Source organism: Malania oleifera, chromosome 1, assembly GCF_029873635.1.
Source record: "Malania oleifera isolate guangnan ecotype guangnan chromosome 1, ASM2987363v1, whole genome shotgun sequence".
NCBI lineage: Eukaryota > Viridiplantae > Streptophyta > Magnoliopsida > Santalales > Ximeniaceae > Malania > Malania oleifera.
In genome coordinates, this window is record NC_080417.1 from 154905121 (window position 1) to 154921120 (window position 16000).

Here is a 16000-nt window from a genome sequence, read left to right on the forward strand (position 1 = left end):
GTTATTAAATCGATCTAACTGGGAAGACAAATAAATTAACCTATGGATTGATCGCAGTCATCAAACTCTGAATCCCGGACATGTACATCTGCATTTGCAGCTAGATATAGTTCCAAACAATAATATGCTTGCTGTAGAGTGGGTAGATGTTAATTGCGTTAAGGAGTTTGAAATTCAACAAAATCCAATACAAAATTATACTGGGTTCTATTAAAACTAGTACAAGAATTTTAATCCAAAGTCTAAAATCCATGTTCCTAAAAACAACATCACAAATGGTGAGTGCTCATTGATAATTTTATTTGGATTACATGAAAACATAAGTGGCCTTTCAGAAAAATATGCCAGTGGTAGTACACTTAACTGTACATGGATAGCAGAGAAGAACACAAGAAGCAGCAGCTTGGCAGCTGAAGGCCAAACAAATCTAATTTAAATTCCTCAGCTAAAGATATTTAACATGGGGAAAAGATTAACATAATTTTCCAAACTATCATCTGGATTCACAAATGACTTGTTTCTTCAACAGCATACATACAAGTGAGAGATCATCCTAACTTGCTTTGGGGAGGATACTGAGATTCTAACCTCCTTAATATGAAGCTAATAACACCCCAGTTGAACCCACGATACTGAAGCCACCTAATTATCCTAGATTTTCGCATTTCAAGTGCTGCATCCTTACCCCGTAACCATTGCTTTGAGGCCTGAACAAATAGATGATCCATCGAAAGCTTTGACAGGCCAAATCCAGACTCTTGATCTCCACTAGATTCTCCATCCCTGAAAACCACCGTTACCGCCTTCTCTACATCAACTTCACTAATCCCCTTCTTCATGAGTGCCTGGTCCAGCAATAAAGCCCACAATCAGTTCACAAACATTTGTAATCATCATAAATCTTCCCCTGATCGTAAGAGCAACTAAATAGAAGAAGAGCACACAAAAACAAAAGCCAAGAGCATCAAATCAGTTTTTTAATGATTCTCCCAACAGGCTCTATTATATTAGCTCACTTTCACTTGAATCCTGGCTTCACCGCAGGGTCAGGGATTTTGTTAACAATTTACCTTCCATACCACGTAATCTCAAATCAATTGACCATAAGTTAACCCTTGTCCCCTACTAGATAGGATTAGATTAAGAAAGTAAATAGTAATCTACAACTAATAAAAATCCATCAGCATGGGAAGGGAATTCTAAACCAATGGCTGTGAAAGTAACAACATTTCTTAAGCAGCACAATCGTGCAGTAATACCTCTATCAGAACAATAATTCTCAGAGAGGACATCTTACTTGCTTGATCCGCCTTGGTCCCCAGCTAGAGGAAGACCATCTAGACCGAGAATATGTTTCCGCATACAAGCCGTCATTGATCAAACCCCTAGAATAAAATAAAAAGGTAAAAATTCCAACAAGTCATGCAAATGTAGTTTATATCGTATCAATTTTACAAACAAATCATTTCAGTACCTTGAATAATAAATGTGAATGGGCATAGAAAATGCAACATGTACTTCCCTCCCGAGTATGGGACAGTAGCCTTCTCTAGCACCTCCAACTGCCCCCCCCCCCCCTCTCTCACTCCATGTTCTAGTTTTTGAACCTTATTTACTATGAAAATCTATCATGAAACGGTGATAGGGAGTGATTCCCTCTAAAACTGGGTCTGTCATCGGATTGGTGGGTCAACCATTGGTCGAGCTGGTGATGTAATATATATATATATCAATGATAATACTCATAGGAACAATTTTACAAATATGTGGCCTTTAATAACATATTACAATGATAATATTGCACTCATCCAGGACAATATTACAAAAATATCACCTATAAGTCAATTACAATGAAGAATATTTCCTAAAAATAATTTCAAAAAATTTCTAGTTTTCTATTTTATAGTATATTCTTGAAATTTGTTATATTATTTTTATATGCAATTCTGCATTAAGAGTCAAACAACTGTTCAAAAGCAAAAACAGAAGAATTTGATTTCATTAAGTTGGTTATGGATGTGACATAACTTTACTATGTATATTATCTGTTGAGAAAAAGTCACCTTGTAGGAGTTTCTTTGTTCACGTCCCACCCCTAGCAGAATACCAGCAACAAATTTATCATTTTTATAAGAGCCCAGGTCAACACCCTCAGCTCAGAAGTCCAGCCGGGTTAGGCTAAGTTGCCCGAGTCTGGCCCAGTTGACTCCAGTTCAGTGCATTTTTCCAGTTTAGTGACATAACCTGGACCAGAAAAGTGATTCGTTCTAGCCCGATCCAGTCCAACTGGCCGCTCCGGTTAAATACAGGTTTTAAAACTATGTTTTACATTTCTCTAGAAGATCAAAAGTGACCAAAAGAAAGTTGGTGCAATTAAAACCATAAACTTTTAAATTAGGGAATTCAAGTCCATCCTAGTTCCTAGCATAGGAATCCTATGGGATATGCATGCACACGAGCTCAATAAATATGTTGGAATACAAGAAGTACCCAAAAGGCAGTCAAAAAGTGACCTCCCATCTCATGCAACTCATCTTGCTTAAGCTGGTTGAAACTAGTAGCGCACCTGCTCTTAAAATCGTTAATAACTTCATCAATGATGTCAATAGGAAACTTCTTTCCTTGCAGTTTTTTACGCAGTTCAACCACTGTAAATGCTCTGCAGAGAATAAAGCATGCCTCAGACAAGGATTCTGTAAATAGCAAATTGAAGCAGCACACAAAAGGAATGTCATAAACTGTTGTGCTACAAAACCGTTCAGCAACAAGATGATGATGATGATAAATTGATAATAAAGGATTAGAAAATTTTTAGCAAAAGCCTAAAGTTTGGCTTTTGCTTATGTTTTAATACATTTTAGCATCTACAAAAGCAAACCCCCCTAACATTTTATTCAAGGTAATCAAATTAAAGTCAATTTCAGATTAGGAGAACTAGGGAGTTAAGAGTTGAATTTCAAATTCCAACTTGTGGGCAATGACAAGCTCACAACCTAAAGTATTGAATTTTTATGTCATCTTTTGGTGTTTAAAAATGGGGGGGGGGGGGGGCGCGCGGTATTTTTAGCTGCTCCAAAGAAATAACTATATACTACTCCTAAAAGCATAAAGCCTATTTTCTGGTAGCACTAATGTAACAAATTTTATAGTACCAATAATACCCTTCTAAACATTATTTGGAGTTATATTATTAATACCTATTGTATCCTATAATGACTTTCTAGCTTCTTCATTTCTGAACAATCAAAGCCCATTAACTTTCTTAAACCATTTTAAATGGTTGGAGGCTTGGAGCTTCTTTTGCTTCTGGTGTTTTGTGCCATTTTTGAACAGTTGTTGCCTTTTCGAATTCATCCGTATGATTCTCAGTTGGCCATTTTTTTTTTAATTGCTTTTCCCCAATTTATTGAATCAATAGTGATTTAGTGAGCACACAATTCAAACTTTCATGCTAGAGATTGAGAACATTACTAAGTACATGTGATTTGGGAGCAAGTGATGTACTGGTAATGCTTCCTTTCTTAAAAGTATTTAACTATTGACACCATTTTTACAATTTACAGATTTTTATAATTTTAAACTTTTGTTGTGCAATGCCTCTTCCCTCATTTAGTTTTTCACTTAAATTGTGTTTCTCCTTTTGTTCAATAATCTCTTTGTCTCCTACACTCTCTTTCCAACATTTAATCTCCGATGGCTTTCTTTCTCCCCACCCAATGACCTGTCTTATCCTCGCCCTTGTTGTAGCAAGCAAAGGATTTACATTTGTAGGACATAAAAACAAGATATGAGTTGAAGGCAATTACTTAACAGCTAAGTATTTTATTTTTTCATGAGTAGCTTCTAGCATCCATTCAGAGTCAAAATAATTCATGGAAGCTGATGCAAGATTAAGGCCATAAAAAGAAGCTAAGCCAATAAGAGGTAATACGGGAATATTGCACAAACCCATGTTAAAATTTGAATTTCTCCCCAGTTGAAGACTGAAATATGCAGCAGGAGTAAAACTAAACATTGGAAAAAATATTCAAGTACACCAAATGGCAAACCAAAGGTGTGAATCCACTAAAGATCAAATTCCAACCTTGTCGCTAGCAATTCAATTGCCAACTTCTCGGCATCCATTGCAGTTTTACTGGCTTGTGGAACATTCCGTTTATGGTGATCGTTCTCTTCATGAATCTCATTTCCCTCAACAAACGCCTCAAGGTCTTCCATGATTTCACGGTCTATGTCCCCCACTTCAATTTCTTCTTCCAACTTTGAAAATGTCAAAGTTTCTGAGCAAATCATTCCAAATTTTTACTCACACATAGAGATGGTTTTAACTAAAATTGATTAGTTCTGAGACAAAAACTACAAATTAGATGTGCAGGGATAACCGGATAACCATAAGAGTTCATCCATATCTATAATATGCAATCGCAGAGAGAGAGAGAGAGAGAGAGAGAGAAGGGGTAGCTAACTATGTACAAAATCTCACCAAGCAATCAAGTGTCATCAATCTTCCTAAAGCTATTTCTACCAAATCTATAAACCAAGTAACCCCTAAGACCACACTTGGCATGTGTGAATCAATCAACGTGGTTAGGAATGCACCCAATATGGGAATAAATTATGCATTTTGGGGCTTCTGCGCTGGGAATCAAGCCCAGAAAGGACAATACTACACCCAGAGCGCAATTCCCGAAATTCTAAATTGGAAGAAAAAGGGGGAAGGGGAGTGGAAATCCAAATTCCCGGTGGAAAAATGAGTTTTTATGCCTCAAAAATGGTAATATTCTCCTTGAGTTATGTACTAATATCTTATTCCTACTTAAATGATCCAAATTCCAAACACATAACTAAGAGAAAAATCATTGGGAATGGGACAAACTAGACCAAGATTTCTAATCCCACTCATTACCATACTTGTTGCGGAATAGAGATGTCAAGGACCTCCAACAAACCTTCCGATCTCCGATCACCTGAAAAGGATGAAAATGAAGGTGGCTTGGAGGACCCGGGGTGTACTCCGGGGGATCTCTCCGATGCTTAAGTAAGGGAATGCTTTAGAGGGGTTGAATGCAACAGTAAAATTGGGTTAGAATGATATACCTCTGCCTCTCCACCTGAGTCCCTATTTATAGCTGAGGAGTATGACCAGGAGGTAATGCCATTTATTGGCGAGTTATGGCGCAGGCATGAATCGCTCTAGCCTTTATGAGGTTGACACCAGCTATTTATGGCACGGGCGTGAGTTACTTTGGCTTTTATGGCATTTGACCCATTCTGAGTAGCTACGTTCGAGCGTCGATGACCTTGATTGTTGTCGCGTCCTAATTGTCCCCTATGCCAGATCGACCATTTGATTTTGGTATATTAAGGGTGTATCAGTTGCCCCCCCTTCAGTTTTAAATTGGTGGAGCTTGCTTCTAGAATTTGAAATATATATATATATATATATATATATATATATATATATATATATATATATATATATACTATTATTATTTTACCTTGCTCTTCGTGGGCAATTCTTGCCGAGCTACCCTTGCTGAGCCATTTTTGCCTAATTTTTTTTGTCGAACTATTCTTGCCGAATTATTCTTGTCAAGCTGCTTTTATCAAGCTATTCTCGCCGAACTGTTCTTATCGAGCTATTTTTACCGAGCAGCTCTTCCTGGGCATTTTCTGAAGAATTGCTCGTCAAGGCAACTTCTGCCGAGCTGCTCTTCGTGGGCGACTTCTACCGAGTCACTCTTCAAGGCGATTCTTGCCGAGCTGTTTTTGCCAAACTTCTCTTCGTGGGCAACTTCTGCCGAGCCGCTCTTCGTGGTAATTCTTACTGAACTGTTTTTGCCAAACTGCTCTTCAAGGAAATTCTTGGCGAGCTGTTTTTCCGAACAACTCTTCGTCGGCCTTTTCTGCCGAGCTGCTCGTCAAGGCAACTTTTGTCGAACTATTTTTGCCGAGTTGCTCTTCATGGGCATTTTCTGTTGAGCTGCTCTTCAAGGCAATTCTTGCCGAGCTGTTTTGCCGAACTTCTCTTCGTGGACATTTTCTGTTGAGCTGCTCTTCAGGGAAATTCTTGTCGAGCTGTTTTTGCAGAGCAGCTTTTCGTGGTTGTTTTCTGCCGAGCTGCTCTTCAAGGGAATTCTCGCTGAGCAGCTCTTCGTGGGCATTTTCTGTCGAGTTGCTCGTCAAGGCAACTTCTGTCGAGCTGCTCTTCATGGGCATTTTCTGTCGAGTTGCTCTTCAAGGCAATTCTTACCCAACTGTTTTGCCGAGCTGCTCTTCGTGGGCATTTTCTGTCGAGCTGCTCTTCAAGGCAATTCTTGATGAGTTGTTTTGCCGAACAACTTTTCGTGGGCATTTTCTGCCGAGCTGCTCATCAAGGCAACTCCTTCTAAACTATTTTTGTTGAACTGCTCTTCATGGGCATTTTCTGCTGAACTGCTCTTCAAGGCAATTCTTCTTGCCTCATGTGCTTCGCTTGTTAGTTGGACCGATTTGCCTAATGAGCCGTGCTCATTTGCTAGGCATGGCTTCACAAGCTTTGCTCGTTAGTTGAGCCAAATTTGCCTAATGAGCTATGCTCATTTGCTGGGCATGGCCTCACAAGCCTTGTTCGTTAGTTGAGCCGAATTTGCCTAATGGGCTATGCTCATTTGTTAGGCATGGCTTCACGAGTTTGCTCGTCAGTTTGGCCAAATTTGCCTAATGAGTTGTGCTCATTTGCTGGGCATGGCTTCACGAGCCTTGCTCGTCAATTTGGTTGAATTTGCCTAATGATTTGTGCTCATTTGCTGGGCATTTTTCTGGCCTCACGAGCTTTCCTCGTCAGTTGGGCCGATTTTGTAGATTTTCGAGGTCCTTCATGATTGCACCTGCAGGGAATCAAAATTTCTTGTTATTTGCGCTATACCTAAGGAATCTGAGGCGTCTTGGGACTCGAGGTCATGTCAATTGGGTGTCCCCTCTAGTTGGGACGCGAGTCACGTGAGAGTTTATTGGCACGTGTCTGGTCAGCTTCCGCGTCTGGCATGATATGTGTATCTTTCTTGGGCAGTGTGCTCATACGAGGACTTGGCATTTTTCCTTGGAAATGTGAATTAATTAATACCTTCCTGCCTTCTCTGGATGCGCGGTTTCTCAAGATTTGAGCGAGCTTTCCTTTATAAAAGAAGTTCATTTGCTCATTCGCTCCTTGTCCCGCTCGAGAGGCTCTCCGCTAGGTACGCTTTTCCTACGCCTTTCTCTTTGTGTCTTTCGTTGCTTTTTGTTTGGCATTTGTATGTTAAGTTTTGCTTTGTTCTTCGCTTGTTCTTGGTGTTCTTTGTATTGTTCTTTGTGTTCTTCCTTTCTTTCAATTGTGTTTATAGCAAACTTGTAGAAAATAGGCGTTGTTGATCCAAATCGTTGAGTGGTGTAAGTTGTTTGTTCTGCTTGCCTTTAGATCTTGATTCTCAGGAAGCCCTCAAGAGCTTAGTCTAAGCCTCCTGTTACCGTACGGATTGTCCGGTGTTACCTTTCCGTGGAAGATATGCGTAATGTTAATCGCTTATTCGCTATTCCTGATGATATTCATACTAGGTTGCCTAATAGCTCCGAGTCTACTCTAGAGCTGGGGCCCAATGAGATCTATTTATACACTGACTTCCTGGATCTAGGTCTTCGGCTGCCCTTTCATCCTTTCTTCTCGAACGTGCTCTGATTTTATAACATAGCTCCCTCATAGTTTGTCCCCAATTCATACTTATCGTTGGTGTCGTTCGCCGTCCTCCTCCTAAAACAAGGTTACCAGCTCACAGTGCCTCTATTTCGGAGTTGCTTTCAGATGAGGACGAACTCCATAGAGAAGGAACTGTACTACTTCAACTCCCTTCCCGAGTATAAACTATTTACTCTCGGTACTTCTTCCATTCACGAGCGGAAGTTCCGATTCTTCTTTGCTTCTAGGGAGCTAAACTATCATGGGCCCCGCGTCAGGGTTACTCCTTTTGATGGTGATGTTCCTTTCTCTGTCTTTTATTTTTTCTGCGCGTGCCTGGGTTATGTTAGGTGTCTGTATGTTTATCTCTAATTTTTCTCTTTGTTTCAGCTCGGCTACGGCACTTGGCTCCTACTCTTTCCCCGTCACAGCAGGTCATTCTTAAGGACCTGCGAGATCGTAGTCGGCAGGGGATTGCCCCAGACAACGAACTGCTCAAGGAACGGGTCCTTGTGCAATAAGGGCTTAGTCGCATCTCTCCGAGTAGTTGCCTTTCCTGTTTTATGGTGTACGTGCTCATATTTGCGTTATGCTATGTTTTCTCACTTCTTCCTCTTCCCTCTTGCAGATATGAACTTTAACGAATATGAGGCGGTCATGGTGGAGGCGAAGAAGCAGAGGTCAAGTAAGAAAACGAAGAAAAGAGATTTTGAAGGCGACTCTTCTCAAATGCAGGATGCCCCTACAGTGGACAATGAGCCCTTACCTCCAATGGACCCGACCGTGCCTACTCCTGCATCGGGCCCCATTTTTCACGAGCCTACTCTTACTAGTCCTACTCTGCGCCGTGCGGTACGTGTGGAGGACCTTGTGGAGGCTAAGATGTTGCTTTCGGATCATTTGTCCGCAACAATGCGACATACTTCCTACCAGGTACCCTTGTTAGTCTTGTCCATGACTTTGCTTTCGGTGCTCTCAACTCTTGTTGATCTTGCTTACAGATGGCGACCATGGCTTTGGCTCAAAAGGAGAAGGTGGTTGAGATGTATCGGCAGACCCTGGATGCCAAGGAGAAATATGTTGTTACCCAGAACGAGTTGCATGAAAGCCTGAGCAGATGCTGAACGCTGCGAGAGGGCTCATCAAGAGGAGATAGCGAGAATTCGTCGTGAAGAAACCCCTGTTGCTATTTCGGAGTACTGGAACTCCAAGAAGTTCATACTTGATACTGCCAAGACTTACCGCGAAGGCTTTCGGAGGTGCCGATAGCAGGTCAAGACGATGCATCCTGACCTTTCTTTGGTTGGCATGTGCTCATATGATTACTGCAATGAAAGCCCAGAATCGGGGGAGGAGATGGACGAGACTGAGGAGATTGAGATCGAGGAAGGGAATAAAGCTGATGATCAGAGAGATCAGCTTGTCGTCTTATTATATCTTTGATAGTACACTTCTGACGCGACTTGGTATGGTCCCTCCCAATTGGACTTCAACTTGTTTGATACCGACTCTATCAGGTTGTTTCGCACCTTCCTGAGAACCAAATCTCTTGGGTTGAATGTTCGTGCCTTAACTCAAGCATTGTAATACAGCCACTTTTTGTTGGTACGCCGCGACTCTCAACTGTGCTTGGTCCTGTCTTTCTTCTAGGAGATCTAATTCTGCTCTCAGTTCTTCATTGTTATTCCGACCTCAGCAGGAATGACTGTCTCTACTCCAAAGGCCAGCATAAAAGGGGTTTCTCCCGTGGCTACTCGTTGGGTTGTGTGGTATGCCCAAATTATTGACGGGAGCTTTTCCACTCATCTACCTTGTGAAGTTTCGAGTCGTGTTCTTAAACCGTGTAGTATTGTTCGATTCATATTCTCCACCTGGCTGTTGCTTTGCAGATGTGCGACAGATGCAAATAGAAGAAGTTTTATACCCAGGTCGACACAAAATTTCTTGAAGCGCTCGTTGTCGAACTGTCTTTCATGGTATGTTACTATAGCCCATGGGATGCCGAACCTGCAAATCACCGAAATCCATACGAGTCTGGTGATATTGCGCTCTGTTATGTGAGTCAAGGCTTCTACTTCTACCCACTAAGTGAAGTAATCAATAGCCACCAACAAAAATTTCCTTTGCTCTGTGGCTTAAGGCAACGGTCCTAAGATATCTAGTCCCCATTGGGCGAAGGAACAAGGGCTCGTCAAGGGGGAGAGAATACTGGTTGGCATGCGTGGTATTCCGGCGCACCTATGGCACCTATCGCACCGTTTAACCATTTCAAGCGCATCTTTCTTCATGGTGGGCCAGTAGAACCCTTACCGCAAAGCCTTGTCGGCTAAGGCCTTGCTGGCCAGGTGATTTCCGCATATCCCTTCATGAATTTTCTTTAACACGTACTCTCCTTCTTCGGTACCTAAGCACTGCAGGTATGGCAATGTCAAGAACCGCCCGTACAACTCTTGGTTTATGAGTGTGTATCGGACTGCCCTCCTTCTTATCTTCATAGACTCTTTCTTTTCATTCGGTAAGAACTCGTCTCGAAGGTACTGTATTAAGGGGGTTCTCCATTCTCCTTCGATAGCTTCAACCACCGTCAAGTTTACACCGACCTCGTAGGAAGGCTTCCCAACTCTTTCCAAGTAGATGACGCTCTTCCAATCTGGCTTTGTAGCTGAGGTCAATCTTGTCAGTGCATCAGTCTTTCCGTTCTCCGATCGTGGTACATGCTCTATATCAAACTGAGCGAATGTTTTGATGTACTATTGCGCTTTTGTTAGGTGTTTCTTCATTTTCTGTTCCTTAGACTCAAATTCTCCCTTCACTTGCTCCACCACCAATTGTGAATCGCTCAACACATGAATCTAAGCCACTCCAAGGGACTCTGCTAGGCGTAGACCTGCCAACAAGGCTTCATATTCAGCGTCATTATTAGTTGCCATGAACTCCAACCTCAACGCATAGAGTGTTTCCGAACTGTCTGGCGCCGTAAGGATTAGCCCTACTCCTCCTCCGATTGCATTAGACGATCCATCCACATGTAGTGTCCAGGCCTTTGGTTCTTCAGTTGTTTCGTGGGATCGTTCCACCATGAAGTCAACCAGCACCTGAGCTTTGATAGCAGACTTTGGCTTGTAATGTACATCGAATTCTCCTATCTCAATTGACCATCTCATTATTCTCCCCGAGGTCTCCGGCTGATGGAGAATCTGTTTCAGCGGTAAGTTGGTCAACACAATTATCTTATGCGCTTGAAAGTATGGTCTTAACTTTCGCACTACACAGATAACTGCAAAGACTGCCTTCTCCGCTGTGGTGTAATTTAACTTAGCTCTGCTCAGTACTTTGCTGGTGTAGTAGATGGGTTTATGCTACCTTCCTTCTTCTCTAACTAGGACCGAGATGACCGCATGTGGAGTTGAAGCCACGTATAGGTAGAAGTCTTTTCCTATTGTCGCCTTGGTTAGTAAAGAGGGGGGGGGGGGGGGAGGAACCAAGGTATTGCTTGAGTTGTTCGAAGGCCTTATCTTGCTCCTCCCCCCATTCGAATCCTCCTTTCTTTCGTAGTGCCCTAAAGAAGGGTAGGCTCTTATCTCCCGAGTAGGAGACAAACCTGCTGAGTGAAGCAATCCTTCCTGTTAAGACCTCGACCTCCTTCTTTGTTCGGGGGGCTTTCATCTCCAGTAGCGCTTGTATCTTATTTGGGTTAGCTTCTATTACCCTGTGTGTCATCATGAAGCCCAAAAATTTTCCTACAAAGACACCAAACACGCATTTGGAAGGGTTTAATTTCATTTGATACCTGCGCAACAGCTCGAATGTGCCCTTTAAATCTTTGCAATGCTCCTCTGCTTTCAGGCTTCTCACAAGCATGTCGTCAATGTATGCCTCCATCATTTTCCTGAGTAGATCTTTAAACATCCTGTTTACCAACCGCTGGTACGTTGCTCTCGTATTCTTCAATCCGAATGGCATTACCCTGTAATAGTAGAGTCCCCTTTTTGTGATGAATGACATTTTCTCCTCGTCTCCTGGGTGCATTGGGATTTGGTTGTATCCCGAATACGCATCCATGAAACTCAAAAGCTCGTGGCCAGATGTCGAGTCCACCAGTTGGTCGATGCGGGGAAGTGGAAAGTTGTCTTTCGGGCACGCCTTATTCAAATCCGTGAAGTCAATACAAGTCCGCCACTTTCCATTTGGCTTTTTTACTAAGACTACATTGCTGACTCATTCTAGATAGCTGACTTCCCTGACGAATTTGACATGTATTAGCTTCGTCACTTCTTCATCTATCACCTTGATTCGCTCTAATGCAAAGCTTCTCTTCTTTTGTTTAACGGGCTTATGGCTAGGGTCGACCTGCAACCTGTGCTCCATGATTGCAGGTTCAATCCCCGGCATGTCATTAGCCGACCAAGCAAAGATGTCCGCAAACTCACTTAGTAATCTACTCAACTCCATTTTTAGAGTATCTAATAAGCGGCTTCCTATCTAGACACACCTCTCCCGATCGCCGTTTATGGGGATGTTCATAAGATCCTCGTCAATCACGCCGATTTGCAAACCTTCTCCCCTTACCTCCAGATCTTCAACAATCAGGGCCTCCCGTACCTTATTCTTGCCTTTTAATGCCATCACATAACAATTCTAGGCTGCTGATTGATTTCCCTTAATCATCTTCGTCCCGTGTGGAGTAGGGAATTTTACCTTTAGGTGGTAAGTGGACGTCACAGCTCGAGCTGCGTTGAGTGAGGGGCGGCCCATTATGATATTGTAAACTGATGACCAGTCAACTACCAGGAAATTCGCCATCAAGGTGATTTGTTGCGGGGACATCCCCATTGTCACCGGGAGCATTATCATACCCATCGGATGTACCACGTCTCCTCCGAATCCAACCAACGAGGTGGAGATGGCTTTTAGGCGTTATTTACCTATTTTCATCTCTTGGAGCACCGACCAGAATATTATGTTGATTGAACTCTCGTTGTCTACCAGTACTCATCTCACCTTGTAGTTGGCCACTAGTAGTGACACTACCAAGGCATTGTCATAAGGCTACTGCACTCCCTCCTCATCTTTCTTGTTGAAGGTGATAATGTCTTCTTACTTTTGTTTCTTATCATCCGACTTCCTTTCCTCTGTTACGAGTACTTGTTTGGCATACCTCTTCCAAGCGCCCCCACTATCTCCCCCACTGGCGGGTCCGCCGAAGATCATTGCTATCTCTCCAACAACTTGCTCTTCCTTCTCTTCTACTTCGGGCTTTTTCTGCTCACGAGCTTCTCTTCAGCGATCCCTTTTTTTCACAAATCCTGACAGATGCCCCCTTTTTTTCAGGGCCTCAATTTTATTTTTGAGGTGAATGCACTCGGTATCATGCTCGTGATACCTGTGAAATTGACAATACTTTGACATATTTCTCTAATACGAGGGTATTCGCATAGGTTCAAGCCACGAAACGTATCCCTTTTCTCATATATGCATTAACAAATTGGTGCGAGGTGTGTTTAGGGGAGTATAAAATTGAAACTTACTAGTATGTCCCGCTCCTCTAGAACTGGTTTGAGGTTTGCTGCTCTCCTGTCTTTTCCCGGCCCTAGAAGGTTCGCCAATATCTCTAATCCCTTTTCTTTTCAATTCGGCACAGTCTCTCCTTGTATCCATTACCTCTTCCAAGTTGATGTATTTTTGTGTCCTAACCATCAGCTCCCCCATGTTGGTCGGTGGCTTCTTCCCTAACGAGTATAGGAAAGCTTCGAGTTTGAGGGCCGTGGTTAGGGCCGCCAATGCCACCCCGTAATCCAGGTTGTAGATCTCTAAGGTTGCTGTGACGAAGCGGTGTATAAACTTCTTCAACGTCTCCTATTCTCCTTGAACCAGACTCATCAGATGGGTCGTGGTTTTGGCGATCCTTCGACTACTGATGAAATGGCCCGTAAACTACTGCTCCATCTCTGAGAATGAGTTGATCGACCCAGGCTTCAAGGTTCGATACCATCCCTGCTATTACCTTTAAGGGATACATGATGGCATCGGGTGCACCCTGCAGCTGCATCAATACCTTGAAGGTATCCAGGTGATCCACTGGGTCAATCGAGCCTTCATACGTCTCAAAAGTCGGCATCTTGAACTTGCTGGGCAGTGAAACCTCCATCACTTCTTTGGTAAATGATGGATCCGACGATTTTAACGAACTTCCCCCATAAGAAGGGTTAGTTCATCCCTCTTTCATCATTTTTTCTATTTGATCTAACTTTTTTATCCTCTCTTCTAACTCATTCGATCGTTGCTCATTCGCTCCCACGCTATTTGCGTCCTCCACTTTCTTTGGGGGATTTGTTTTTTCATTGCTCTCCTTCGGGTCTTCTACTTTCTCCAGTAAGTTAGGATCGATCAGCCGTTGCTGAAGGGCATGTTTTCCATGACTCTTTTGTTGTAAGATCATGTTGAACATGTCCTCCATCTTCTTCTAGGAGGCTTTCATTCTCCTTTGGAAGATAAGAAACTCCCCCCTTGTGACTCCTAAACGGTCTACGGGTGTAGAGTGCACGGACTAGGGCGATTGATCGCCTACAACAGGGTTAGATTTGGAGTTGGTAGTTGCTGCCATGATTCAGGGATTGAGGCCGGAAGTGTGATGAACACCTCTCAGAAGCGTTCCCACAGACGGCGCCAACTGTTGCTAAATAGAGATGTCAACAACCTTCAACAAACCTTCCGGTCTCCGAGAATCTCTCTGATGCCTGAGTAAAGGAATGCTTTAGAGGGGTTGAATGCAACAGTGAAATTGGGTTAGAATGAGATACTTTTACCTCTCCACCAGAGTCCCTATTTATAGCAGAGGAGTTTGACCCTAAGAGGTAATGTCATTTATTGGCGCGTTATGGCGCAGGCGTGAATCGCTCTGGCCTTTATGAGGTTGACACTAACTGTCTATGGTGCAGGCATGAGTTACTCTGGCCTTTATGGCGTTTGAGCCATTTTGAGTAGCTGCCTTTGAATGTTGATGACCTCAATTGTTGTCATGTCCTAATTGTCCACTATGCCAGATTGACCATTTGATTTTGGTATATTTAGGGTGTATCAATACTGAATTCCAAATAAGGCATGGAAGGTATAATAACAAGAGGGATAACTGAAATCCCCAACACTGGCGACAGTTCATACGCATTGCAAACGCCACTACATTAGCAGTTCAGAAGGAAAAAAAAAAAAAAAAACGTGTGATTTAGAGAATTGTCGTAAACCAGTCGTAAGAGAGCTAAAGAAGTATACCTTGTTTGGCTTCATCAAACATCAACCCATTAATGGATATTTGATTTCCACTGCCGTCTTGATTCCGAGGCATCCTCGCTGAAGGAACTGTTCTCCGACCACCAGTGCCACCACGTGAAACCCCTATCCTCGACGCCTTTGAACCTGAATGTTTACTGGCATCCTCTTCCTCCGAGCTGCTTAAAGGCGGAGAAGAGATTTGTGATTCTCTTAACTTCTTCGGAATGTACCTTACGGGGACGGAAGAACAGTAGACTATGCCTTTGAAAGAAGCAATATCAACGTTCTTCTTCAACCTTTAATAAAAAATCAAAAGTTTATTTTCAGCAATTTGTTACATCTCTTTATACCAAAATTAAAGTTTTCGGCAACCAAAAGCAGCGTTAGTGAATAGTTTAATCGAATTGAGCTGAGGGAGGTTTCTCACCAGGGAATTGAAAAAATTCGATGTTGAAGATGATGAAAAACCTTGCAGCTGAGATGAGCACCGAGAATGGCCATCTTCGTACTTCTTCTTCTTTCAATTTCAATTCGAACAAACCAAGCACGAACCCTAACTCAACCAGTGAGCAACAAAGATTTGAGAGAGTTAGTGAGGTTCCTTCGCGGCTTGGCTTCCTTGCTCTGCTTCACTGGCGTGATTATCGCCACGGAAAGTTTGAATTTCGCCACTAATCATATCCCTGCTTATTAGCGAATGGAAAGTGTAAACAAAAATCTAAAAATAAAAATTTTAAAATTAAAAATTGTGAAGCTAAATGTATTCTATTGATATTTTAAAAATTAAAATATTCTTTTAAAATATGTTCATTTTTCGTCTTTTAATAATCAAAATATTTTTAGAATAATATTATAGATTAAAAGACATTGTAATAAAAATAAAACAAATTATAATTATTTATTATTTACTTAATTATTTTATTTTTAAAATTACTTTTTAGTCCTTCAATAATTATTTTATTATTTGAAAAGCAGTTTTAGATTTTAATATTACTTAAAAGAAAGTTATATATATATATATATATATATATATATTTA

The 16000-nt window shown here is 42.0% G+C and overlaps 1 protein-coding gene across 1 annotated transcript; it reads right to left on the reverse strand.

The window, feature by feature from the left end:
* Window positions 1-258: 258 nt before the first annotated feature.
* On the reverse strand, window positions 259-15687 carry LOC131167970 (uncharacterized). The gene is made up of 6 exons (XM_058127084.1): window positions 15390-15687; window positions 14963-15258; window positions 4085-4280; window positions 2567-2659; window positions 1298-1385; window positions 259-845 (listed from the first exon to the last, which is right to left on the reverse strand). Exons 1-6 carry the CDS (start codon window positions 15461-15463, stop codon window positions 549-551), a joined length of 1044 nt encoding a protein of 347 aa, XP_057983067.1. The 5' UTR covers window positions 15464-15687; the 3' UTR covers window positions 259-548.
* Window positions 15688-16000: the final 313 nt, after the last annotated feature.